Source organism: Anopheles ziemanni, chromosome 2 (genome assembly GCF_943734765.1).
Source record: "Anopheles ziemanni chromosome 2, idAnoZiCoDA_A2_x.2, whole genome shotgun sequence".
Taxonomy (NCBI): domain Eukaryota; kingdom Metazoa; phylum Arthropoda; class Insecta; order Diptera; family Culicidae; genus Anopheles; species Anopheles ziemanni.
The window spans coordinates 89,006,112-89,034,025 of NC_080705.1; the positions used below are offsets into that span (position 1 = coordinate 89,006,112).

General features: G+C 46.3%; 4 protein-coding genes and 3 non-coding genes across 7 annotated transcripts; 4 read left to right on the top strand and 3 right to left on the bottom strand.

The window, feature by feature from the left end:
• Positions 1–3,517: 3,517 nt before the first annotated feature.
• LOC131281867 (clavesin-1-like) lies at positions 3,518–4,586 on the bottom strand. Its single transcript, XM_058311223.1, has 2 exons — positions 3,864–4,586; positions 3,518–3,787 (listed from the first exon to the last, which is right to left on the bottom strand). The coding sequence occupies exons 1-2, from the start codon at positions 4,584–4,586 to the stop codon at positions 3,518–3,520; spliced, it is 993 nt and encodes a 330-aa protein (XP_058167206.1).
• Positions 4,587–8,202: 3,616 nt separating this feature from the next.
• Positions 8,203–11,016, bottom strand: LOC131281762 (alpha-tocopherol transfer protein-like). The gene is made up of 2 exons (XM_058311111.1): positions 10,300–11,016; positions 8,203–8,466 (listed from the first exon to the last, which is right to left on the bottom strand). Exons 1-2 carry the CDS (start codon positions 11,014–11,016, stop codon positions 8,203–8,205), a joined length of 981 nt encoding a protein of 326 aa, XP_058167094.1.
• Positions 11,017–13,194: 2,178 nt separating this feature from the next.
• LOC131282175 (retinaldehyde-binding protein 1-like) lies at positions 13,195–14,240 on the top strand. The gene is made up of 2 exons (XM_058311579.1): positions 13,195–13,911; positions 13,971–14,240. The coding sequence occupies exons 1-2, from the start codon at positions 13,195–13,197 to the stop codon at positions 14,238–14,240; spliced, it is 987 nt and encodes a 328-aa protein (XP_058167562.1).
• Positions 14,241–16,169: 1,929 nt separating this feature from the next.
• Positions 16,170–16,242, top strand: Trnav-uac (transfer RNA valine (anticodon UAC)). Its single transcript has one exon. It is a non-coding gene; the product is annotated as a tRNA-Val (tRNA).
• A 2,018-nt stretch (positions 16,243–18,260) lies between these two features.
• Trnav-uac (transfer RNA valine (anticodon UAC)) lies at positions 18,261–18,333 on the bottom strand. Its single transcript has one exon. It is a non-coding gene; the product is annotated as a tRNA-Val (tRNA).
• Positions 18,334–20,519: 2,186 nt separating this feature from the next.
• On the top strand, positions 20,520–27,883 carry LOC131294693 (uncharacterized PE-PGRS family protein PE_PGRS54-like). Its single transcript, XM_058322738.1, has 10 exons — positions 20,520–20,597; positions 21,750–21,832; positions 21,907–22,007; positions 22,083–22,181; positions 22,251–25,754; positions 25,821–26,323; positions 26,398–26,600; positions 26,675–26,797; positions 27,067–27,134; positions 27,201–27,883. The coding sequence occupies exons 1-10, from the start codon at positions 20,520–20,522 to the stop codon at positions 27,881–27,883; spliced, it is 5,445 nt and encodes a 1,814-aa protein (XP_058178721.1).
• Trnav-aac (transfer RNA valine (anticodon AAC)) lies at positions 20,690–20,762 on the top strand. The gene has a single exon. It is a non-coding gene; the product is annotated as a tRNA-Val (tRNA).
• Positions 27,884–27,914: the final 31 nt, after the last annotated feature.

The window sequence follows — 27,914 nt, forward strand, 5'->3', positions numbered from 1 at the left end:
GTTTGCTTGGAGACACTGGGAACACCTTTTCAAAAAAAAACCACACACCAACACTGGGATTTCCACCCGAAACACCGACGAGGATTGGAAGTACTGGAATGCACCGGAGAGTCAACCGCACCGCACGACCGATCGATTCGAACTGCGCGAGCAAAGTGTGCGATCGATGGTTTAATAATTACAGATTCGGGTTTCGTGACGTCACTGCGTGGAGCAAGGGGTGAAAACACACCCCACGACGATGGGGTGGGCATCCTTCACCCACCGCATCATAGCAGGTGGTTCTATGCTCCTCTACCCTAGACTGGAACACTTTAGATGCCATCACTAAGATAATGTGATAATTATATAGAAGAAAACAAACTTGAAATTCCCTGCACGAGCACTACGAGAGAGTCTGTTTTGATACACCACACTTTCAATTGTTATTGTTTGTATCAGTTACTCATCAGTTTGTATTGTACTTGATTCCTTGACTGTAACTGTAAGAATTTCTACTACTAAAGATCTACTGGGGGTTTTATTCCGATCATTGGATTCGAAACAGGAAATAACAAATCTACTCTTTTGGAAGCTTGAGATGGGTGGTGGGTTTATCTGGCGGGATTTTCCTCCCAGAACTGTTGTTGCAATTAATCTTTTAATTGGAGATAAAATCAAGAGTTTCCTATGAAGTTTGTTCTTCACAACCCAAATTTGTTTTTGGTCCTAAAATATGACAAATAAATGATTTTTCCTACTTTGAAACGGGCTGAAAACTGAATTTCCAACCGTTAACCGTGGCTTATGATGTAAAAGATAAATGGACAAATTTTTTACATCTCAAACCTATACTCTAACGCCATATTGCAGCTGATCCCATTGGACGCCATGCCAAAATTTCATTGCTCCCTACATTATTAAAACGTGATTTTTATCCTCTTTACGTAATCCACTTCCTTGGGTCCTCATACCCTTCCCCTGCCTGCATTGCCACGACAAAAGACCCACCGGCTGTCATACCCCAAAAATTGAGTAACCGCAAAGTGCAAGCTCTTCATATATTAGTACAGTATGGCCGGACCCTCTGTGATCATGATCGCGCGGCAATCTCATCGGCGTGCGCGTCAGATGAAGCAAAATAGCAGACGCTGGAATGGAAAACAACAAAACGAAATACGAATCCGAAGAAACCGCCGCCACATCCCACCCAAAAAACTCCTCGTCCCCATGATCATCTGCGTACGGCCGGGGCTCAATTATTCAATTGCGGACGGTTTTCCTCCACATTCATCTTGGAGTGAAACAACATTTTTGGCGGGCAGTACCGGGGCACTTTCACTGCTGCGCCATTGCAGCTCACGAGTGCCCGAAAGAGTTCACGTCCTGGCGTCTTGGCACAGCCAGACAATCTTCCAATCCCTCCCGAACGTGGGGCTGTAGGTTCGTGTGTCGTAACCGTTCTCCGGTGTGATGTGTGTGAGCTTTTTTTTCTTTATTCACTTTTGGGCCACATACTTGCCCAACCGGCAATTGAACCTCCATTACCGCGCGAACACTAGAGTTGGCACACGTGCCGGAGGGGAGGCAGATGCGATCGGGCGCGCGCGCAAGTGGACCGACTGGCCGAGCCTAGCCGGAGGGTGTGAGGGTATTTTCAGGATGGAACGCATGCCTGATGAAGTGAGTCAATATTGGAAGTTTTCGTATTTTTGCGCGCCACAACCGTGAGACTGCAAGAGATGCTGAAGTGGCCGTTCATTACCACTACACGTGAGATGCACTAGGCGGGGTTGATGGCAACGTCGGTGCATTGCAAATCTGCGCGACCTTAACCTTAGATAACCGACCGCATCTTTCAACACTGTTATCTTAGCGCGACAGTAGCATTTTAGCTAAAGCTAGATTTTCATGAACTGCATCTTCAGCAAATGCCTATGCTAAAAAAGTAAAGCTAATATTATCTATGCTATTCGTTAATAAGGAAACATGCTCATAATTATATCTTGAATATCCATCCCGTTTTTATTTATATTTTTTTTAGTCGTACTTAAAAGTGTTTAGTGCGTATTATCTTAAAAACATTTTAAATTTTATAAATGTAAATACATTATTTCGAGGGGTTTAGTACCTTTACTCAGATGAAAGTAATCGTCACCATGAACACCATAAAATAATGGTGTATTATTTTTAGGTTGAAACTATGATTTTCTACACTTACTCGATGAGTGCTTGCACAATATTTGTTTCATCAGTTTTATTTATTTGATGTTTTAAACGTGTTAGTTTCTGTTGAGAAAGTTAAAAATATTTTCCATCTGCAGCTTACAATAATCTAAACCACGGTTCTCAATGTCATGTAAATTTATTTATTTGTGTCGCCAATTTTAGTGTTCACTATTTTATTCAAACTATTGTAGCCTTAGCCTCTAGCAAACACGTTAGGTACTCTGGTAGTATCCTATTTTATTCAACAACACGTAAAACACTGTACTACCATCCGTGCACCCTTTGATTTGAGTCGGCGAGAAGCTTTAAAAAGCTTGAGTGTGAAAGGGATGAAACTTTACTTGAAGCTTCCATTGATGAAAGCATATACATGAAGCTTTCCTATGATTTCAACCCCCCAAGGGGTTTCTTTCGCCATATCACACACCCCCTTGGTGGTTAGAAGCTCATAAGTTTTTGTTGTAGTTGCAACCAAATGACCCAACGATCATTTTTCGGAAGCATTTATTGGGAAACACGTGAAACTATTCTATTGTCACCATCATCATTTATTGCCATCATAATTTAAATGTTTATGGGTGTGCTGTCCACAAAAGATTAGCTCAACAATATAGAAATATTCAGCAGTAAGCACAATAAGATAGTTAAAAGGTGTGTAAGTTGTAACTTCGCAGTACCATTTGCGTCACAGTTAGAAGAATAGAATGGATCTAACTCACAATCGCCAATGGTTTGATCTTTTCTTCCACTCCGGTGAGAACCTAAACTGGGCACGTGCGCCATTCTAATACACTGGCAAAACTCGTATTAAAAGCCAGAAAACAAGTTTGTTCCACACTGTGGGGTAACGTTGTTTTTGGCAAACTAGGATTATTTTTTCTTTGATCATCTACTCTTTCTGTTTTGATCATACAATCGTTTCGTTCCTTCTGTCATTCATCGTTTTGCGCCACGGAGCAGTGATACGTCAATCGGATTTAATGAAATCGCAGCTGAATGACTAAACAGATTTCCGAAATCACCACCAAAAGTCAACCTGGCTTAGAAACTAGTTGGCACCGTTTGGCAAATGGAGGAAGGTGAAACACGTAGTGCAGCTTCTCGCCGAAGAACGGTGTTTTTGTTTCTGTGTGAAGGTTAAACGTGCACTCGATGATACGCGTAGGAAAGACCACACCGTTTGCTAAGATAAGATTTCAAGGGCTTGTGCAAAAAAGAAACTACTGCCAATTTATCACATCAACACCACAGATTGAGCCACAAATACACAATCAAGCGAACCGAAAACATCACACAAAGTTCCAACCAATCAATCGATGGACAGCTGACGGAAGCTTCCCACAGCACCGTCGGCCACAACATCTCCGCCGTGTCCATCGTCGTGCGTGGCCGACTCCCGTGGATCCTTCGTGTCGATCTCCAGCTCTGAGTCCAGCTCGAGCAGCATCTTCCGCTTCGAGGCGAGAAACTCCCGGAAGCGTGCATTAAGTACCTTCAGTGTCGGACCTTTGCCTCCATATTCCTGCGGGAGTAGCTCTGGATGAACGGCGGCGCGGAGTTCCTCCATCGTGCTGTGGCACTAAAAACCGAGGGTGAGGGATAAACGGTTTCGGTTTGAAATGTCATCCGAAATGATGATACTAATCGGACATTACGTGTATGCGGGAGCGTAGCTTGTCGCTGGCGAACGACAAGCAGTATTTGCTGATCTGGGCGGCGAACGTGGGCACGCTGACGAAACGGTTCTCCTTGAGGCGCACCGGCACACAGTTAATCACGCTGCGCAGGTAGCCGGCGAGATTGTCCAGCGTCCAGCAGGTGACGTGTGCCATTGTCATGCTTCCGTTGTCGAAGATGTGCGTGAAGCCGGCGATCTGGTTCGGTTCCTCGTCGAGCAGCGCTTCGGCGACGAGCATGTTCAACCGTATCATCATGTCGGAGTTGTACCGCTGGGCATCAAAGTTTCTCACAACGCCAAGGATCACGATTCGCCCAGTAGTAGGATCGCGGCCGATCGGCAGCAAACAGCAGGCATCCAGGACGTCGGCCAGCTCGGGCGCATCCGGATCGAGCCGGGTGAACCATCGGGGATGCGTTTGACGTACCGTTAGGTACTTTTCCAGCATTTCGCACGCACGCGGTACGGAGAACTTTTTCACGCGCAAAAATCGCAACAGAAATCGGTCGTCCGTGCGACACCGACGGATTCGTCCGTTCTGACGAATCCACTCACGCATTCCGGCCAACGATTGTTCCCGCACACGATCGTCCTCACGCAGCTCCGTACGGCCTATTTCCTCAAGCAGGGTGGCCATCGCGTCAGCTACATCATCTCCGAAAGTACCTACACTCGGAAAGAACGTCTGCTCGCGCGCCATCGTACCGTGTGACTGCCACAATCAGCACCACAGACTGATCCGCTGGTTGTGTATACCATTACCGGCATATATTTTACACTAACCGCACCGTCAGGCAACGTCTGTATATGCTGTGGGATTTTTTAAATTCGTGCAACAAGCTTCCTTTACGTGGAATAAACTAAAGTACCCATTTTATTTATGAAAACATCGGTTTAGGGTAAGTGCACCCATAGTGGAGCTAGTACCAATAGTGGTTGTAGTGGAATAAAATCCTCGCTCTACGCTTTTATATATACAATGGAGTTATTTGTTCTTCTATGAAATGTTCTTTGATCTTCTGCGAAGTGTTAAAAAGATGAACCATCTCATTCCGTAATATAGAAACTCCAAAATTTATATTTTCCAAACAGGTTGTCCCAACATACTGCATTCCCTAAGAATCTATAACGAATATCATGATTTGCTTAAGGCTATAAATCACTACAAAATCATTAAAACCATATGATTTCGCTACTTACATACTCCAATATTATTGATTTATACGAACTTAGTGCATTTTAGCATAATTTTATTATATTTTTATAGTTTTTACTATAGTGCCACTATAGGCACAAAAACCCAAGTTGTTCCTATAGTAGCCATAGATTTTTTCACAAGTATATTTTAGTTTTATTCCGGTTTTGGCCAATATGATCAGGTAAATTTAGAGATTTTATTCTGTTTCTACAAAATAAACAAAGCGGAACTGGAGAGAAGGCTCAGCAGAAGAAGCAGAAGAAAGAAAAAAGAAAGCGAGTGAAGGATACGCTATAAAGCATATACTATAGTTTTAGCTGTAATATTCAGAGCATTTTTTATGAATTAAAATTGGACATATTTCGGTAAAACAACAAAGTCTTTTCAATGACAACGCATTGGCCAAGGAGTATTTTACCGTTCTGTTTGAAATATGCTTCAAAACTAAGTAATAGTCAAAATATATTCAAGTTTTTCGTACTACCACCACTATAGGAACACGATACCACAACTATAAGAACCATACCACCATAATAGGAGCAACCGACTAGGCAGAAAAATACGCTTTTTCCGTGTATTTTTAATGGTTTACGGCAAAAATAGATGTTTTTCAGAAGAAAAGTCATGTTTCAATCATAATTGATTCAAACATGTAGAATATTGTGTTCTTAACACTCATAAATTACACCTAATTGGTATTTAGATTACTAAGTGCACCACTATTGGTACAGTTACCCTAGTTATTATTTTCATATCACATATCTACGAAGCTTAAAGTTTCGCAATCTTCATCAATCCTCAACAATTACTTAAAATCCGACGATCAGCAAAGTATTTTTTTTTTATTGAAAAAACGAAGTCCAAATTACCCTCTATTCTAGCATTAGTGCTCGGCTGGAACCGTTAGTGTTAAAGACGACCTGCAACTCCCCCACTCATCCTCATCCAAAACGTCGTTCGCGGTCGATTATTGGGCAACTTTTTGTAAACGGTTGTTACCGGGGAATAGATCTTTTTTGTGGTGTGTTTAATACTTTTTTAGAGTTTTTTCGTTCCACCGCTGGAACCGAACTCAACGGTCTGGAGATACTTTTAATTGACAGCCTACATCACTTACACACAACACACACCAGCGCATAGAATCAACAACAAATAATCAGATACCCAGTACTGACTGTCAGTGATGAGCTACGGCTGTATGTTATTTTGTTTCGACCGCGAAACGCTGCCGGCTGCTGATGCTGGATGGTTTATTTGTTTACTCGGAGTAGTATTCGGCCGGTACTAGACCTCCCTTGCCCGCCTCCGGGGGGGGAGATAAATGAAGTTCGCTGACTGATGACGATAATGATGACGAACATTGGGAATGATAGTATCTCGTGAAGTCATTCTATTCGCTCCAGTGTTGCGACGCACAATCACACACGAGGGACTTCCTCTGGACCGTCTAGCTTTGTGTAGCGGAATCTGAACTATGCTGCGTGTTGAAGGGCAAATTAATTGAATGTAAAAGGTGATGGGGGATTCGCAGACATTATGTTGTTCAATCTAATTTGTAATTCTAAGTTAACGTTTTCGCTGTGTAAGTCAATTGTTTTTCTGCGTCACTGCATCTAAAATATTTGTTCTGATTTCAACAATGATTCGTCAGTTGGTAGACGCCTAAATGTAGGCAAATTGTGTATGATTGTATGGACTACGGCAAACTGGCGCAAAAATAGAAATTAAACTCTTTTGGACCGTAAATTGGCTCACTTCCTAGCGTTAAAAGAAAAACAAATCCATAATAAACTTTCACTTTGGACACTCAGCTCTTGAGACTAAAATCACCTGGTTGATAAAATAAACATTAAGATTACAGTCGTCGCAGCTAACGGCTCCAAACATCCGTAAAGTATCAGTTAAATTGGAAACACAAAAAATACCCTCCGATGTGTGCAAAACAATAGCGCAAAGCTGACGAATTTAACCTTTTTTCCAGCCGATCGTATAACGTAGATTTTCTTCTGAATCACGCCGATTTGAGAGGGTTGCACATGCGTTGTTTAGGAGTTTTCTTTGTCATCGAACGAATCACGCAATCACGCGGAACATTTAAAACAAGCGGTTGCGTGTGCCAAACTGAAAAAGAAAAATACACACCCATACCCGAAAGCTATAACTTTTTCCATTCATCATGAAAGAGCCGCTCGAACACACCGTATGTACGTTACAACAACCGTTCAGCTCGAAATCTGTTGATGTCTGAAACGGATTTTAGTATCTGCCTCGGGATACAGAGACCGTTGTAATATTTGGAGGGCCTTTGGCTTTTCTTTTGAACTCAACACAACGCCACTTAGGCAGGGAAACAGACGAAGTCAACATTGTATTCGAAACTTCTGCGGGCGTTTTTCGGGCAGTAACGTAAGAAGTGTCACAAAGAAAACACCTCCAAAATTTAAACATAGCGCTTGATGTCGTACCGTAGAAAATGATTGATTGGAGTAAATTGAAGAAAAAAAACACGAACGAACCGAAGCATAGAAGAAGTCAACAATGCAGATGCATTTAATCATGCTTGATTTATTATGAACGCTTTTGGGTATAGTGTTGTTTGTTTTGAAATTCGCTTTCCTAACTATACCTAACCTACTAAACGCTATGAGGAGGGTAAAAAAGCCTTGTTTGTGTGCTTAACTGCGTTACTAAAATAGTACAACGTTAACAAACGCTCGTGAAGAAATGGTGAAGAAAGAACTATGAATATTTAAATCTATAAAAAGGCTATGTTTGACCCTTCAGACCCCTAATTCTACCCCGTAAGACCTTCAATGCAAATAGAAGCCAAGTGAAACAGGTTTGTTATTTGGTAATGTTGTAAACATGATAGAATTAGTGTACTTTTGAAAACATGTTTTAAATAAATAGGTTTGAAGAGGGGTTTTTTTTTAATCTTCGGTACAGTTTTGATGAAAAACAAAACATCCTATTAACACGATGAAGCAATATAAGAGGCAGAAGAGGGTATCCTATTACCAATGCTTCAGCATTGGAAGCTAGTCTCTAACATAATTAACACAGTAGATATCAGCTAGATGTAGGTCTCCAGCACCGTCCGGTTGGTTGAATCCGGCATTCAATCGATGTCCAGCTTGCGGAAACTGCCCACCATACCGGCATCGATGCCCCCCGGTGCGCATCCTGTCTTGCTCCAGACGGACGAAAACTTTGCCACATCGATTTCCATCTCGTCCAGCATCTTCAGCTCCTCGCGACTCTCGAGGATGCGCTTGCCGTAAACGGGTGTCAGGGCTTTCGGCTCGACATCCTCGTTGGTGTATTCGGTGGGTAGCAGCGTTTTGCCGAGGTGGTTGACTGCTTCGTTGAGCGTTTTGTGGAACTATTTAAAAAAAAGGAAAGAGAACGAAATAATTTAGACATTAGACCCGACTGTAGCTTACGTAGGAGCTTGTTGTGGAAACTAAGACAAAGCTAGTTTGCCTGAAAATTCAAAAATGGTACACCACCCTTTTCGAAAGTCTCTGTCGGAAAGGGAGATGTCTAAAACTTTCCATAGTTAGGGATATACCCATAGTCGTACGATCACGTCATACAAAGGTCGATAGTTTTGCTCCTCACCATAAACCAAGCTTTCGTTTGCCTTCGTCATGGAGCATGCGAATAAACTGGTTTTACAGTCATCTCCATTCTGAAGAGCGTCTGGTCTGGACGAGCAGAAGCACCTTTCGCTGCGCTCATCTTTGGCGAACGAAATCCGTCGATCATAGTCAGTGACTTGAGCCTGGTGGATTTTTGTTTGTTTATTGGAGGTTTCTACATCTCTTAGCAAGAAAGCGTTAATTTCCCCTAAACCACAGCAGGTTTTGTTCATGTTGCAACGTGTTTTGTGAGATAAAAAATGTTTTATATCCAAAAAAACCTGCTACGGAATAGATGTAAACTAACTCAGCCTACGGTAAATCTTATCGGCAATTTCAATTGCAAAATATTTTGCATGGCATGGAATAAACCGTGAATTTATTCAAATTTATGTGGCAGCGCAGATGGGCTTGGGAATCATCGAGAAAATATTTTGAAATAATTTGAAAGGGGGAGTTTCCACCTGGAATATTTAAACGAATGAAATAACTTAAAACATATGATTTCATCCAAATTTTTTTCTCATATTAGTAGTAAGAATGTTTGTTACCAAAAACTAACAAAAATTTTCAAAGAGAACTATGCTTCGATAAATATAATTTGTCCTACAACTCTTATTAAACGATTGTAAATATTTATCGACTCTACCCATCGCATTTACGTTGAGTAGAAATTGCCTTTTAGTCACAAACATAAAGCTTGGTAGTAAACAATCGCGCATACAACACAAAATCCATCCATCCAATGACCACCCTCTGGGGGGTTTGGTATGTTTGCGACATCATGAGGTTTTCGCGACCGCTCGAGATAAAAATGTAAGTTTTGAAACTCGCCGAATATATTATGTCCATTGTGAGAGTTTACTAGGCTACGGCGCATCGTTTTCGACGGTGTGTTGATTTGCAAAAGGTTTCTCTCGATCCGTCTCTGCTTGCGGCACACATCCGTATCGGGAGATACCGTTTTTCCCTCCCTCCCCCAGCCTCTAAAATTGGAAGAATTTCACAAAATGCAAAACGCTGGCCTTGGCCAATAGGCTAAACTTTCGTTTGAGTGTATCATCCACCGTATCCGTTGGGTATAAGCTTGTAAATTAATCGATAATGGAACATCTGATTCCATTCGAAATCTTATTTCTGGAGCGATTCCACTTGAAATCTAATTCCTCGAGCATTAGATGCGTTTCGAGGAGCTTATAATACTGATGCCACCGGGAACCAGGAGTCACTAGAACTGTATTCGCCAGCGATAGGATAAGTATCATTGGTGAACACTGGCTAAAACCTTCTGCAACCTTTGGCTACGACCTAGTTTCAAGGTGCGAATTTACAATTCAAGCGAATGATTCAATTATTAAGGTCACACGTCGCGGTGCGTCTTGGTCTTCGGCGTCAACGTCCCTTAACGGTGGGTGAGATGTTTACAACACTGCGGTTCACATCGCTTTTCACATAATCGTGCAACGGGGGGCTCGTTCACACTTCACTTGAGGCGTCAGGGTTTGAGGAGATTATGACATTTTGTGAGCGGCGAATGGAAATGGTTCACCATCCGGTCGCTAGGGTTTACTCACAAAGAACCGATGCTTCAGCTTGGGGCTGACGTAGGCAAACAGCAGATCGACGATCGAGGCGGCCACCTTCGGCAGCCGGATGACGTGAATCTCGCGGCACCGAATCGGCAGCAGGTGGTTGATGTACGGCCCAATGTTGCGCATCTCGCTCAACCGGAACAGCGTGAAGTGGGCCATGGTGGCTTCGAAGCAGTCGACCACCAGCACGACACCGGCGACCTGCACCTGCTCGTCGTTGGACAGGATCTCCATGTTCATGTGCAGGTACCGGATCAGGTCGACCAGATCGTACTTGTCCACGCGGAAGTTACGCGACTTGATCAGGATGACGATCTGGCCCTTGGCGTCGAACCCGAGCACGTGGAACACCTCCTCCTCCCCCAGCGCCACCATGGTCTTATCGTACGGGTCGAGTCCCTGGAACCAATGTGGGAAGGACTGCCGAAGGGCCAGGTACCGCTCGAGCATTTCGCACGCCTTCGGGATGGAGAACTTGCGCTGGCGCAAAAATCGCAGCAGAAACACGGAGTCCGTGCGGCACCGGCGGATGTACGGGTGCTTCGCGATCCACTGGCGCATCTGGTCTAGTGCCTGCTTCCGGATCAGATCATCCTCGCGGAGCTGCTCGGCCGCCAGCTTCCGGTAGTGCTCCGGCAGCGTGCACCGGTACTCGTCGAACTTGTCCGGACACTTTTCGACACTGAACGTAACCGTCATGTTTTCTGTCTTCTGTCGTGCCGCGATCACCACCAAACATCAACTGAATCACGGTTGGTGTGTGGCTCCGGTGCGAAAGCTCGTAGTCGCCGAATTCACCGTCACTCCGCGCGAGCAGGCTTTCCCTTTCCACCCGTAAATCTTACCGCAACGGAGGTTCCGAGGGGGTCGTTCGTGAAATTGGGCAGGTATCTCCCGGCGAGCGTTGGGTCTCGGTTACCATTACTCTCTTTCCTTCTTCGCAGGCTATTTCGCGACGAACCACGTGGGGTCAACTGGTTCTCCCACGGTGGTGCCGCGGCAAAGCCAATCTATCCCTGTCGCCGACACACCCGCAGCTGGATCAGAGCTGCCACAACAAACAACAACCGATCGGTTCACCATTTGGTCAGTTCGAGAATCGGCCAAGCCGGACTTTGTAACAAACATCTGCACATCAAAAGGTGTAGACAAAAAATCGTTCAAAATCCCTATTAGTCAGACACCCCCGGCATCGAGCTGAGGTTAGGCAATCTGTTGAAAGAAATTTGGCTCCTTCAACCAAATCCTGCGTTTTGACCTTGTACCGAAATGCAATGCAAAACGGTAAACCTGTTTCGGTTCAAGTTTACATCCAAACCCTGTCGAAGCGGGAGACGCAAAACCAGTAAGATGCATTTCTTCTTCACAGAGTCTTACAGAGGGAAACTCTTACTCGTTATTTTCTTTGCCCTCAACGATTGACATTCATTTTTCGAACAAGTTTCACTTGCCGGAGTTCAAATGGTCCTGAAAACAAGGTCTACAGGAAGGTGCCCGGGTGGTGCTTCAGCATTCCGGGACCGTTTTCCAATGTCAAGCTGGGTGTGTGGTCACTGAGATCGGATGGGAACGACCTCAGACGTCGTTTGCATTTTGACAATCGGTGTGTTGTTGGTACATACCAAAGGTTTGGTGTGTTTACCCGGTCCATCTATTTCGGTTAATGGAGCTGAATGTTGGCAAACAAATGAGCCTGTTGTCCCATCCGGTAGAGGACGTGTGAGATGACGCAGCTGGCGCGATAACGGTGTGCATGATGTTGCCAAACCAGACAAGAAGATAAGTGTGTTAAGGACAAACCCTGCAGCGTCCACATTGGCGACGCACTGTATCCAGAATAGGTCATGGTTGAACAGGTCTCCCAAGGAGCGAAGCTGGGCACAGATAACGAGGTCTTGGCTAACTGCACCCTTCTTACATCCCGCGTTTCTGGATACCGATCGCAGGTCGAAAGGTCACCGTAGGGTTGGTCCCTAAACAACATCGAGCGTGCAACGTTGCCGGTTATATAAGCCCAGTTTCATGACTATGCGAATCGATCGAATCGGAAGCTTGTTGTGATACGTGTTGTGCGTTCACGGGGAAACTCAACAACTCCACCGTGCGTTGTCTGGATTAACTCACCGCCGCCGTAACGTAACATACTACTGGGATTAATTACATTTTCTTTTCTTTTTCAAACGACAAACTTTTGCAATGTTACACAGTCCTCCCATCCTGTGGCAGGGTCTTTTTCTATCGGCTGTTGGGTTTTTGTTTTCGGTTAATTTCGCTTTCATCCTACCGAGGAGAGATCGAAAGAGATCACAGGGTGTGCGGATCACGTTTAACAAACCGATACCATGCGTTCACCTCGTATGAAGCGTTTTTCGTGGGCCCTGTTCCGAGACGTCTAGACGGAATAATTAGCCTCTTGGATGGCTTTATCGCTTTCGAAAGTGGTGGCATCTCCTTTCTATCGGTTCACTCTAGGTATTGACTATTGCGTGTCACGTAACTCCGGTGTTAGAAGGATGCTTCTCGTCGGGCAATCACCGGAGGGTAGTAAAAACTTGTTCCTATCGCTCAGATAACAGCTAGCGTCGACTGGGGAACACTGACTGAGTTCTGAACCATGCCCTCGTGCCTGTTAATGCCAGCAGCCTCACCAGCGTTGGAAGTGGCCGAGATGGTTAGCATGTAATTGTAAATTACCGTGTGAAAAAAACACAAACGATAGCCAATTAGCGAATATTGATGGATATACCTGGGAGTAGTACCGTAGCTCGGGAGGGTGATCAAATGCGATGAGACAGTTTGAACCTGGCAGTGGGACTGGCAGGAACCGAAGGAGTATCACGGTAGAATTGGGTTTGAAGTAGAAACTAACTGTTTACCATGGCGTACCAGGAGGCGACCAACAAACGTCCACCAGTGTACGCTCCGTACCAGTCGACGCTGGATGACGACGATCTAAAGGTGGCCAAGCGGGAGCTGCACGAGACAGACGACACGCGCGAGCCATCGATAGCGCAGATTCGCGAATTTATCGCCAAACACCCGCAGATCGTCCGATGTCGCACCGATCCGGTTTATCTACTGCGTTTTCTGCGCTACAAAAAGTTCAATGTCACCGAAGCTTGCGCAATGCTCGACAGTACGCTGGTCTTCTTCATGCGCATGCGCGCACTGTACGGCGAAGAAATTGACAGCTTCCACCCGAACGTGCAGGGCATGGTGGATCTGGGTGTCATGGTGCCGCTGGGATACGACCGTAACAAGCGCATGGTGATCCTGAACCGGGTCGGTGCGTATCCGAAAACGACCAGTGCGCTGATGCAGATGAGGCTGGGTGCGTTGGTGATTAGCACCTGCCTGGAGTACGAGCAGACGCAGGTGTACGGCAGCGTTTGGATCATGGACTTCTCCGGCATGACCATGAGCCACGTGGCAATGTGGGGTCTCACTGAGCTGAAGATGCTGGCCGACTCGGTGAACGACATCGTGACGCTGATGGTAAAAGAAATTCACATGGTGCTGGTACCGAAGATGACCTGGATGCTGATCGACATGGTACTCCCGCTACTCAGTCCTAAAATACGGAATCGGTTTAAGGTGAGTCTCAACTGTAGACACTTCTATGGGCACAGGGTCCTCATTTCCTAACATTCCAGTTCCACCGGACGCTCGGCGATCTTTGCAGCGCCGTAGATCCATCGATTCTACCCTCCGAGTACGGTGGCGAACGTCCTTTGGAGAAAGCTAACGACGATTTTCGTGCCATGTTCGATGAACAAAGAAAGTGGTTCATGTTGGAGGAACATTTCTTCATGGACCTCACGATACCAGCTCCCGGCAGCAGCGGCACAGCGACCGCCCGCCGGAACGACTTTCGGGACGAGGAATCGATGGTCGGTAGTTTTCGAAAACTGACGGTGGACTGACTACACCGACGAGTACCCGAAATATCCGGTTGTACGGCATTCCTTAGAACGTGCGAGCTGTATTCTGCCAAATGCCAAAGAGTGAACCTATTAGCACACAACCGCTGAGCACGTGTTCGTTACGACAATGGGCACTGGGCTATGTTAGGCAACTGTGTATAACTGCTTCACAGGGCAAACGGAAGCTTTCACTGTCCCTTTCGACGCGTTGCGTTTCGATTCACTGGAGACACGTCAATTTTCAAGGTCTTTGTTTACTCACGGAAATGTAGATCGCTATTGAGCTACTATTGTTTAGATATCACGCGGTTAGCGGTGCACTGGAGTATAAGTTCCCAGACATGTTGTTAGAGAAGGGAAAACTAATTAAGGAAAATTACCATTCTCTGTTTCGACTATTATCGGTAGAAAGTAAGGGATAACATTTTTAATTTCGTTCGTGTTTTGAAATAAAATTAAAAACTTCAAGTTTCAAGTTCTACGTTTAATTTCTTGAATTTTAGTCCTAATGTACCTTTTTATATCATGCACTTTAAAATAAGATCTATTGCATAAACCACTTATTGATTGTCTCTTCTTTTATCATGTTTGTTAAAAACATATGTTATGTATTAGCTGGTCAGTTGTCTAAAGCGTGCTCATTGTAATAATTTGTATTTCTATATTAATTTGGAAAGCTTGTACCGGAAAACTTCGTTTATAGCGCTTTTTACAAAACATATTCATACCTGCGTGTTTTTATAAAAATTATGATGATGTTTTTCAAAAATTTAACGAAGAGACTAGGCTTAATTTCTTGCAAAGCATAGGAAACATCAACGGGAAACACGTGTATGAGAGTTTTCAACAGTGGTTTAGCATTGTGTGTATGGTATCAAGGTAACGTGCATCCAGCCGCATTGCAACCTTGCGGAAAATGTGTGCCAAGCGTGGTTGCTATCTTAGCTGACGTTTTAACGCATCGTAGCACCGCGTGGACCATTCCGCAATCTCTCGATTTTGGAGGACCTTGAAATTTGGAGCCAACCCTACCAAACCGGGCACCTCCACCTCTTAGACTAGACATTTCGTCGGGTATCATCCGCTCGGGTATCAATCATATGCTTACGGTGTTGTTTGTAAATGCGTCCACGTCGGTTGCGTTTAGGCGCAGGGAGTCCGCTCGTCTATTCCACCGTTGCTTTCGTCGTCGACCGAGGTTTACCTCAGCCATGCGCGCTTGAATGGTGGTCGTTTCGTATTCATCACTAATTTATAAGCTGGCAAAAAAACGTCATTTTCCTGGCGGAGAGAAAAAGCTAAGAAATCGCTTAACCAAACACGCTTCACATGATTGACGAGAAACTTTCGTCTAGCGAGCTGGTTGACCGGCATGGAAAGCCAGTGTGGTGTTGATGCCTAGGGCCCTTTAGGTGATTGCATCTGGGCGAAGATTGCTGATATGTTGGAAGGTTAGCCAAAACAAGCGGATGCATTTTTCCAATCCGGAGATAGATTGAGGGGCAGGATTACCAAAACCATGGCCGCTAGAGCTTGCCCAACGTGTTGGGGTAACAGCATTTAAAAATTAATCCATCTCTCGCTACCTTGTTTGTTTGTTTGTTTTTTTTTTAAATATGTTCGATTAGTTGTGTGTTTACAAAAATGATTTTTAAAGTAGCGTTCATCGGAAAGTTGTTATATAATGATAATTTCACTCTTTCGTGTATACGTATTCGATACTTGAACGTATTCGGAATTTCAGTAGCTTGTTTACGACATGACATTTTTTGAACCACTTTTGAAATTTATATTATTGCTGTGTGCAAACATTCCGGTGTTGAAAAGAAACGCTTGAAAAAACGCTTAAACTGTGACGTCATTATTGACAGTTGTACACCGTAGCGCTACTGTGCTTACATACGGTATTCTGCACCCCTCTCGCACAGCGGTTCCATAGTGTAGCGGTTATCACGTCTGCTTTACACGCAGAAGGTCTCCAGTTCGATCCTGGATGGAACCAAAGAAACTTTTTTTTAGCTCAGATTTTTGTTATGCTGCAAAGGGTGTCTGATAAATTTCTGTTTTGATTCTTTTTTAGTTTTTATTAGGGAGCGTGTACAAAATCAGGTAATGTGAAACGTACCATTCATTTGAAGCGATCAGAGACTATCCTTTGTGTCGACGACGTTTACTTTAGTCGTTGAATTTTTGCTTGCGATCTGATGAAGCATTATTCTTCACCTAGGTCGCATCACAAACAATTCTATGCTAATCAGGCAGTAGCGGCGACGCCTTATAGTCACATCGAAATGTAACCGATAATGTTGTAATAGAAGGCGACGCTGGCTGGTGGGATAAATGGGGCTGCATTTTCCCAATGTCACAATGTCGTATTGATGAAATCCGCCACCACTTGCTACTTTTTTTTTTTTTGGGAAAACGCAACGAAAAGCACGGAAAAGTGTGTGTTGTATCAGATCAACCTAGCATGTTAGTGGGCTGTCAGCCCTTCGGGCGGATGACGGTTTTGATTGATGGTTTACGTATCGTTTGTCTACTAATTGTTGTCGCTCGCTTACCATCGTTATGTTGCCTTGTTGTTATGCCATTTGTCAGATAGCATCGAAGGTAGATTGTTTTGTCTTTATTTTTAATGTGTGCCAACGTTTAGCATAAGTAAGCAAAATTTCAAAGTAAATGTGAGCAGCATCACATTTGAACTTACTTAACAATACAGCTTAAAAAATCTTTAAAAAAATAAATATCACATGTATTTGTACGACCTGGGAAATACTTTAACCAGTCTTACAGTAGTTCAACCTTCTAATAATCTTTTTCCAACTGGTTGTCTACTTCTGGAATGAGAAGGAAGCACTTGCACTAATAGCCCTGCCAGTTAATCTAATTCCATTCGTTCCATTTAATCATTCCATTGAGTGAAAGATTCAATAAGGCAATTCATTGCAAACAGCATGACGAAAGTCTTTTAGCCCTTTACCGATTAAGATGTTCGGTTTCTTGTGTGTAGGGTTGCATTAAGACGGTTGGCTGGGTTAGAATTTTAATTGAAAGAATAAGAAAAAAAAACACAAATTCTAGTGCGCGTCAATGTTGGTCCAAAGTTGTCATAAGTGGTCTAGGCTTGTGACATCGATGATAAACATAATAAAAAGCGTACATAAACGGAACGCTCTGAAAGCAGACCCTTTTCGAGCACATTCTGCCACTTAATATCGCGCGCGATTAATCGCATCATAATCGCGGCCAGGCGTACCCCCCTTACTCACGCCATTCGCCCTTAATTCAATTAATCCTTCCATCTCGCGTACCAGAGGCCCATTTCTTTTTTCCCGGCCCAGCGCCCTAAACCCATGGAGCCACTGCATGGTACCCGATTAATTTGATCGTATCTTCATTTCAACACCCGCGCGCAATTCGATCGCGTCGAGATCGGAACAGGCTGCGTGAAAAACGCTACCGCTCTAAATATGGTGATGAAAAATGATCCATTCAATCGAGTTAGAACCTCAGCCGTCAGCAGCCCAGCACCCGATTCCTGAGGGTGTTGGCAGAGGGAAGGGAGGGCAAGGGTCAAGTGGGTGGGCATGGAAAAGATCATACTGCGGCACCGACACATTTTCTATGCTGTGCGACGCGAGAGGAACATAGCTCTTCGGAGTCGATTTTCCGGCCGGGATTGATTGCAGGAACGTATGGTTTTTAATTATTTTTAATCAATTGTGGCGTTTTACATCGCGCGGAACAGATGCAGCTTAGTTTGGTGCCCTATTTGAACACCACATGCTTCCGCAAGCGTCTAGAATGGTATGGACAGTTTCAAAATTTGACACTAATTGCTAGATTCAATATCGCCCCATACTTCACTGGGTTTTCCCCTCCATGTCACGTATGTTGCTTCCTATCAATTTATCGTTTAAAAGTTTGCAGACCGTTAATTAAAAAAAAAGGAAAAATAATATGTTGGAAGCAGATCAGAAACTACAATGCGAGCATCAATCTGTAGTAAAAAAGTGGCTTTGGTTCCATCCAGGATCGAACTGGAGACCTTCTGCGTGTAAAGCAGACGTGATAACCGCTACACTATGGAACCGATGCGGCGTGAGGGTTCTTTTGCACCAATAAATTAACAGCACAGCATTATCTTATCAATCCGTTCCATATTCACAAGGACCAACGGATGAAGGAAGGACTTCGACTCCGACATGACGGCCAAAATGGAATCAGTTTCGGAATCGGAGAGAGGTCAATGTCATACCGATGCGCCTGGGATGGGGTCCGATTCGGCACATGGCTCCCAAAATCGGAGTGAAGAGTGATGTGTGATGTGTCGTCGCGATATGTTCAACCAGCTCCTCCACGGTCCAGCTCCTTCGCTTCCTACCACCATCCACCCCACCGCAGAATGTGTTTGTTCCATCGGGTGATTGGCTTCGTTTTTGTCCTCTGTCTTGCGGCCCGGATGATGAGCTAATAAAACACGCGAAATGATAACGCATATATGGTTCTTGCTTGGCTCTAGCCGCCTCGGTAAACCGATAGATCGAAGGCATCTGCGTTGGCTCACTTCTCGTTATCAGCACCGCGGCATGTATTTAGACCAGCGGGTTAATGTTAATCACGGACCGAGTGTGTACGCAGGAGCGGAAAGGCTTGCGATTGTTGCTCCCGAGCCAAAGTTAGGAGCTTCATTCATCAAGTTATTTTGTGGAAAATCCAAACGTATCCCTCGGAGTTCTTGTTCTAGTTTTCTTGCCTCAAAAAATTGAAAACATAACATAACGGAGGAATATATTCCTACATATAGGAATAGATAAATTGCAGCATATTGCAGGTGCTTGCATTATTTCCGGAAACAGAAAGTAAAAGAAATAAATAAATAAAACGGCCGTTGCAGTTGGTTTCCATATGTGTTTCGGTTCCTTTTATCTTTTGCAACGAATCAATGAAGAGAAAAGGTGAAAACTTGTCCCATGTGTAGCATGTTTCGCGAGCCTTCAAAGGGCCATGGTTTCGCAACGGATTGAATGTCGGTTCGAACGTTCGGTTCGCCTTCAGGAAAAAAAAAACGAAAAGAAAACATCTCCGACGGGGAACGTCTGTTCTTCTGGCGTCTGGCAATTCAAAAATTTATTCAATTTTCCGTCTCCGTTCGGGCGTCTCGCGTGCAATTGCCGCGCAACGGATTCGGTATGGGAACGCGTCCAGGCATGCCCATCAGGCTTATTGGCTTTATTGATTTTCATTTGAAAATGATTAGAACACGACGCTGACGCAAAAGTAACGATCACTTTCGATTTCAAACTTCTACTCCAATTCTCGATTGGGTGGGAAGGGGGGGAAGGGCACGTACATTGGCCACAACTACCATCGTGCGGAAGATCAGATGTGAGTCTCTCGCGCGTTGCCTCGCGATAAGAGTGGATGAGAGCGGCTTCTTATGCTGCTGGAGTACATATGTGCGTTCTTGTGTCATGTTCTGGGTTGCGGGATGAGTGTGGAGGTCTGCAGAATCTCGGTCCAGCTTGGAGAGCAGCCTCCGGAGTCGGAAGCATCGAGTGCGCGAGTCACTTGCCGTTGGGCTGTTCGCCGGGACAGTCGGTTCTTGGGTTTGGTCGTCGGTTTTCCTGGTGCCAGGTCTTTCCCCACACGCCACACAACGGATGGAATCTATCAGCTTTTGATCTGGTGAAGAAGGGCTTACATTTCCGGACGGACAGGAACTGTCTGCGAAGCGTTGCGCGAGAGTGTGATCAACGTGTAGATCCGTATCATGTTTCTCGTGCATGGAACCTTTCCTTCCTCACTTTGACCAAAGCGGCAAGTTCTTGGTGTCAGTGCTTCGGCGGGAAAAGTGAAAATTCCCAAACCACGGGGTCGCCCGAGCACTAGAGTGCTGTAGTGCTGAAAGTGTTGGAGTGTAAAGTGAACCGACATTCCGAGATCAAAGACGCCACGAACCAATCCGTCGAATTGAGTGCAAAGTACGCTTAGTGAACCGTGGCGAAGAAGCATTTTTCCTGCATGCCATTTTCCCCGGGCTAAGATTAAACAGTGTGCTAGCATGTGTGCAAATTATGAATGAATGAAGTTGTCTGTTTCCAGGCTAAGTGTTGGTGTGTCATGCAATACCGTTACCGGATGCGGTAGTCCGTATGTGCGACTGCGATGTTGATTTGAATTGTTGGATTTACAGTGAAAGTGGAAATAGTGCAACACCTTCTGCCAAACGAGGAAAAATACTTTAGTTGGATATAAAGGGATAAACAAGCAATCCAGATGGGGTGTCCCATGCATTGGGCGCTATTATTGCTTGCGTTATTCGCTTCAGCGATACAAACGGCAGTTCTTAACGCTGTATGTGGTATTTTACATTTTTTAAATGATTTAAAAATCTATGTTATATGTTTAACTTTATATACTATTCTGAACGCTCATTAGCCACGACTGTTTCCGTGGTGTAGTGGTTATCACATCCGCCTAACACGCGGAAGGCCCCCGGTTCGATCCCGGGCGGAAACAGAGAAAAGTTTTTTGTTTTTTTTTTTCAAAAGTATTTTTGTCACCAGTTACTTGTGCAGTTCAAGGAGAAGTATCAACTAACCAATGTCCTAATTTTAGATGGTTGATATGACGTGATCATCATCTCGCCCGGTCTGAGCACTGATTAGCATTTTATTACTGAATTCTTCAGTTTGCGCTCACCCTATTCACTCGTTTGTTAGGTTTCTGATGATAGCACGCTATTTCCGATGCTAGCAAAATAATGAAGAAGCAGGAATCATATTAGAAGCATCATCACCCATCATGTGATAGATAATGCTGTGCTCTACATTACTAATCTATGTGTGGGAAAGTCAAATTACACAATTTTAACGATAGGCGATGTTTTTTCAAATAACCTGTAGTAAACCTCTGTTGAGTTGCTCTATGAAATTATTTTCTTTACAATTGCTATATGAAACGAAATTTATTGTTCAAACTGCTGATCTCTGAACCTATTTTAAGTGTTTTTTAATGCTGTGATCCTTTTGATCGTAGCAGTTAGAATGCAATGTAGTAAATGTGAACTCATCAACTTACGAACGACCATTAGTTTTTCCTTTGAAGACCGTGTTTGTACAGAGATTATAAGCTAACGATAATGAGAATATTTTATGATTCCAATAAACCGTATCACTATAATATTTACGATCAGTTGTTCTGCCAAACTTTATTGCACTCCAAGTTTGTATATCAAAATAATTCTCACAATCAGTGTTGTCTTTCGTGACGATAAGTCGGGTTTAATCAAGATTGCTTTGTCTTTAACAATTTCATAAGAGAATAGAATTAAGGAAATACATATCCGAGTGAAGGCATTTGAATGAGGAACCAATTTCCATTAAAAAATACTCCAATCAACAAAGTTGATAGGATTGGCTTTATATTAAATTGATCTCGCTTGAACAAGTTTATGCAAGTAAATTATGCTAAAATGAGAACAACACGTGTCGATTCTTCCTTTAGAAGCCGGAACATGAAAACACCATCGCGATAGACGAAAGCCCACTGTCCCGGGTGAAACGAAATGGGGCAAACATCCGTGGAAAGTATGTATCACTATTTGGCTCGTTGTCCAAATTGTTTGTGGATAAAAATCTTTTTTAAAAACTCGTCCGTACAGTTTCAGAGGGCAAACACAGTCACAGTACCTTCATTTCGGAAACAGTCAGGATGGCAAGGCGGAAGCCGAAGCAACGCAGCACAGTTCCAGAGCGGTTGTCGGTAAGCCTTGTGAGTTGGTTAGATTAGCAGAAAGCTAGATCTTCAATCTCGTTTGGTTTCCCTCACACATTCCAGTTGGTTCCAACGGCATGGGTCAAGCCCAGAGTCAGTCCTTGGGGGGCGATTGTACCTCCTGCTACGGTGCGGTTGACGGAGGTGGCAGCTACGTTTATGGTACTTTGACTACTTCACGACGAAGCAGCTCTACAACAATTAGTTTTTGATATACATTTGTATTTCTAGAGAGTAGACCTGATCCTTTGAAAGCGCCCGATGGACAACGACCTGTCGATAGGTTGCGTCTTCCGGAAGCTTTCGAACCCGGGACGAACGGGCATACTGGTAGGCCTGGAGGAGTGGACGGTTATGGACGACCTGGTGGATCTGGTCTCGATGGTCAAGGCAGATCGTTAGGCGGACCAGGGAGTGAGGGATCCGGAGTTGATGCGTATGGAAGGCCAATCGGAAGACCGGGCACGGATGGAGCTGGCGGAGGAACAGGAGTAGCAAGACCAGGGTACGACATGCAGGGCAGACCTATCGGTGGTTTTGGACCGGGTGGACCTGGACAAGGATTTGATTCGCAAGGCAGACCTATCGGCGGGCCGGGAACGGGAGGATCAGGCGTGGACCAATATGGGCGACCAATTGGTGGACAAGGAGCTGGTGGACCTGGATTTGACAGTTATGGCAGACCAATTGGAGGGCCCGGCGCTGGTGGACAGGGCTTAGATGCCTATGGTAGGCCCATCGGTTCAGGTGTTGATGGCCAAGGCCGACCTGGTTTTGATGCACACGGTAGACCCATTGGAGGAGGCACGGTTCCAGGACAGCAGGGACTGGATGCTCAGGGCAGACCCATTGGGGGACCCGGTAGTGTGGGTTCGGGGGTCGACGCTTACGGAAGGCCCACTCAGGGTCCAGGAACTGATGGAACAGGTGTAGACGCATATGGCAGACCTGTCGGAGTTACTGGATCAGGAGTTGATGCACACGGGCGTCCAATTGGCGGGCCAGGGACTGGAGGACCAGGAGTTGACGCACATGGTAGACCGGTTGGAGGTCCTGGAAGTGGCGTAGCTGGTGTTGATGCTCATGGCAGACCTGTTGGTGGTCCTGGTGCAAGCGGACAAGGAGTTGATAGCCATGGGCGACCAATCGGAACACCAGGAGCAAGTGGAACAGGTACTGGAATAGACTCTCAAGGTCGACCAATTGGTGGAAGCGGTGTCGGCGGAGTAGATGGTCATGGAAGGCCTATTGGAGGCCCTGGAGGCCCAGGAGGTGATGGACATGGAAGGCCCTCGGGTGGACCAGGAACAGGAGGACCAGGTACAGTAGGCCAGCAAGTCGATGCGCATGGTAGACCCATAGGCGGACCTGGAACTCCAGGCGTTGATGCACATGGTAGGCCAATTGGAGGCCCAGGAACTGGAGGAGGCCCAGGAACTGGAGTTGGCCCAGGAACTGGTGGGGGGCCAGGAACTGGAGGGGGGCCAGGAACAGCAGGTCCACAAGTCGATGCACACGGGCGTCCTATTGGTGGACCGGGAACACCTGGTGTTGATGCATACGGCAGGCCAATTGGTGGACCAGGAACAGGTGGACAACTTTTAGACGCTTATGGAAGACCTATTGGAGGACATGGCGTTGGAGGAGGACCAGGTGTTGATGCTCACGGAAGACCATTGGTAGGTACTGGTCCAGGATATGACGCTCAAGGACGTCCGATCGGAGTCCCAGGTACTGGGTTGGATGCAAGTGGCAGACCTATTACGGGAACCGGTCCTCATCCTCATTTGATTGGTGCTCCACATTCCGTGACTCTACCCGGTCAAGATCACACCGTGGTCAACCCAACTGGTGGACTTACGGTGTTAGTGGGTACGGGAGACTCTAAACAAACAGTAATTGGTTCCGATAGTAGACTAGATGGATACGGTCCAGTAAAAATAATTCCTGGCCCACCTGGTAGTCACGGACCCCCGCGACAAACGGCCTATGTACATCCAAGCGGAACGACGGTGCTTGTGGGAACGGGCGGGGCGCAGCAGACCGTATATCATTCAAGTTATCCAGGTGTTGGTCCACAGACGGTTGTCCATCCCGGCACAGGTGGCGGTCATGGACAGTATCCTGGAACGGGACATACTGGACAATACCCAGGAGGAATTGGACAATCAGGAGCAGGACATATTGGGCAGCATCCAGGAGGAGTTGGACCTTCAGGAGGTGCACCTGGAGTGGGACATACTGGACAGTATCCAGGAGGAGTTGGGCCATCAGGAGGAGTACCTGGAGCAGGACATACTGGACAGTATCCAGGAGGAGTTGGGCCATCAGGAGGAGCACCTGGAGCAGGGCATACTGGACAGTATCCAGGAGGAGTTGGGCCATCAGGAGGAGTACCTGGAGCAGGGCATACTGGACAGTATCCAGGAGGAGTTGGGCCATCAGGAGGAGTACCTGGAACAGGGCATACTGGACAATACCCTGGAGGAGCACCTGGTGGTGGTCAACATCCAGGAGGATCAGGAGCCGTAGGTGGCCCTGGAACCACAGGACAGTATCCTTCAGGGGGCCCCGGTGTCGGAGGCGGTCATCATCCAGGTGCTGGCGGTGTCGGAACTGGCCAGTATCCGTCGGGGATAGGACAATATCCAGGTGGTTCTGGTAGTGGCACAGGGCAGTATCCCGGTGGTGGATCAGGAGCTGGTGTTGGTGGAAGTCCCGGAGTTGGAGTAGGACAGTTTCCTTCTGGTGCAACAGGTGTTGGAGGCGGACAGTATCCAGGTGGAGCAGGGATCGGCACAGGTCAGTATCCATCAGGAGGTGTCGGTGGTGGTCCAGGATTTGGCCAGTATCCTTCGGGAGGAACGGGTGGAGCAGGCACTCAGTATCCAGGTGGTACAGGCACAGGACAGTATCCTTCAGGACCAGGACATTATCCAGGAAGTTCAGGAGCTGGAACGGGTCAATACCCTGGAACGGGCAGTGGTCCAGGAACGGGAGCTGGACAATACCCAGCAGGAGGAACAGGTGTTGGAAGTGGCCAGTATCCTGGAAGTACAGGACAGTACCCATCAGGAGGTGGACAATATCCCGGAGGTTCGGTTGGTGGATTTGGACAGTATCCTGGAACAGGTTCGGGTTCAGGAACTGGAACAGGCCAATATCCTGCTGGAGGAGCTGGTGTCGGTGGTAGCCAATATCCAGGAGGTGCAGGATTCGGAACCGGACAGTACCCAGTAGGTGGAGGACAATACCCTGGAGGTACTGGAAGTGGAGTAGGCCAGTACCCTGGAGCAGGAACAGGAACGGGTGTTGGTACTGGTCAATATCCAGGAGGAAGCACAGGTGTGGGAGGTGGACAGTATCCAGGAGGTGGCGGAGTAGGCGTAGGGCAATACCCGTCCGGAGCAGGTCAATATCCTGGAAGCTCCGGTGGCGGAGCAGGACAGTTACCAGGAGCTGGAACTGGGGGAGGAGTGGGTCAATACCCTTCGGGAGGAACAGGTGTAGGCGGTGGGCAATATCCAGGATCCGGAGGAGTACAATACCCTGGAGGTAGTGGAAGTGGAGTAGGACAGTACCCGGGAGCAGGAACAGGAACGGGTGTTGGTACTGGGCAATATCCGGGAGGTGGTGCTGGTGTTGGAGGTGGGCAGTACCCAGGTAGTGGTGGACAGTACCCAGGAGGCGCAGGGCAATACCCGTCCGGTACCGGGCAATATCCGGGCAGCTCGGGTGGCGGAGTAGGACAATACCCTGGAGCTGGAACTGGAGCGGGAGTTGGTCAACATCCTTCGGGAGGAACAGGTGTAGGCGGTGGCCAATATCCAGGTGGTACAGGCACTGGAGCTGGACAGTATCCAGGAGGTACTAGCGGTGGAACTGGAACCGGGTCTTCCATTGACCAGTATCCTAGCACTATCACTCAAGGAGGAGGAAACCTAGCTCCGCAACCAATTCAACTGCCAGAAGAAGAGGACGATGCATTCTCACAGGCTGAATCGTCGGTGAAAAACGGAGCCGTGATAGCCAGCGCTCAGGGTCGTAAGAATGGAGGTACGGCGCAGACACAGGTCTCCGGTACCTACAACGGAACGGGATCATTTAGTGCGAGTGCCCAAACGAGCGACAAGGATAGGGCCGCACAGGCACAGGTATCCGGTGGAAAGGAAGGCGCTATGAGTTCTGCACAAGGTACGGGTGGTATTGGCAAATCACAGTCACTTGTGCAGGTAGACTCGAAGACCGGTGGTACCTCGGCAACATCGCAAAGCGGCGGCCTAGGCCATGAAAGCCAGTCGGAGGTATGTGTCAAGCTGTAACATGGTAATGGAGAAATAAGAAAGCCAATTAACAATTTTACACTATCCAATCGCAGGTTGTAGCCAATGAAAAGGGTGGTTTGGCCGATGCTCAATCAAGCGGACCGGGACAAACGTCCTCTCAAGCACAGATTGGCTTCCGACCGCAAGGTGAAGGGGTGCTTGACCAACAAAACATCTTCAACGGAGGAGGACAAGCATCGGCGCAGTCGGGAGCACACTCTGGTCAGAGTCAATCGCAAATAAGTGGCAATTTCAAGTAAGTCTTCAGCTAAGTGCGATCGAGAATAATTTAACACGTTGTAACGCACTCTCGTCTGTATACGCTCTTAGGTTCGGCATTGCATACCATGGTGCTGCCCAATCCGCGTCCGGTACAAAGGAACAGGTTAACACCTACCGGGAGAAAAGCAAAAATCTGTTCCGTCGGATTGAATTGTTTTCAGGATCAAACGGGTAGGATACACACTAATGTAAACCTATGACACATTACAAGTGTCCCTTGCTTTGTAACAGTTACTGATTGCATGTCTTTTAACTGAAGTCTTAAATGTTATTTATTTAAAACTGGTTTATCGCATGTGCATTAACAAGCTCAGAAGTAGTGTAATTCGAATTGAAAGAAAATTCTAATTGCTTGAAAGAAAATTCGAATTGGATGGAAAATTAAAATTGACTAAATATTCTCCTCCATACTTCTGGCTAATTTTGTCCTTCATTAGTAGTCCAACGGTTCATCGTTCATCGGTAGATAATGACGGGATGCGGAAACGTACTTCGGAGACTAGTTCAGGTAGTTCACTTTTTTTTAACTCTACCTAGGCCAATAATAAACAAAGTAACCTATTTTATTTTCAAGTGAGTTTTCCTATCAACACAACACCAACAACCATAGTCGATGAAGAGGAGTATGATGATGGCGATGATGACGAATACGATGAGGAGTACGATGCTGTCACATCGGTGCGTAATCTGCAAACGACGGCTACACTCAAAACCACCACTAAGAGCACACCGCTAGCGCAGGTGGCTACAGGACCATCTACCGAGACCGTGACAACCAACGGTACCCGCTACCATGTGTTCACGCAGAACACCCCAACGCAGACGCAGAAGGCTATCGTACCGCATGGCGATAATTTCCGGCTGGTTCAGACATCGAACGGCCGATCGACGGTTTACGCCGTAACGACGGAACCATCGCAAACTCCCAACACGACGCCCCGTTACGCGACACGGCTCCTTTCGACGAAGAAGAACACCCCGACGGATGACGTTGAAGAGGGGCCACCGGGCGGTGATACCCTTCCGGGCACCCTCCGGTCCGGCCAGCCCGATAGCTACATCTCGGTGACGAAGCAGGTGACCGGCGTTGACGAAAAGAGCAACGTTCCGGCCATCCCCGGGAAGAACTACGAGTCGACGTACTACACCAAATCGTCCACCTGCGGATACTTTACCTTCTCGTGTAACATCGTGTATGGGGAAAATGGACGAAGTAAAATCTGCCGTCCGAAGCCCCCGGCGAAGGGAAAGTGCTAGAGAGAAAGGGTGACCCAGTTGCAATAGTTTC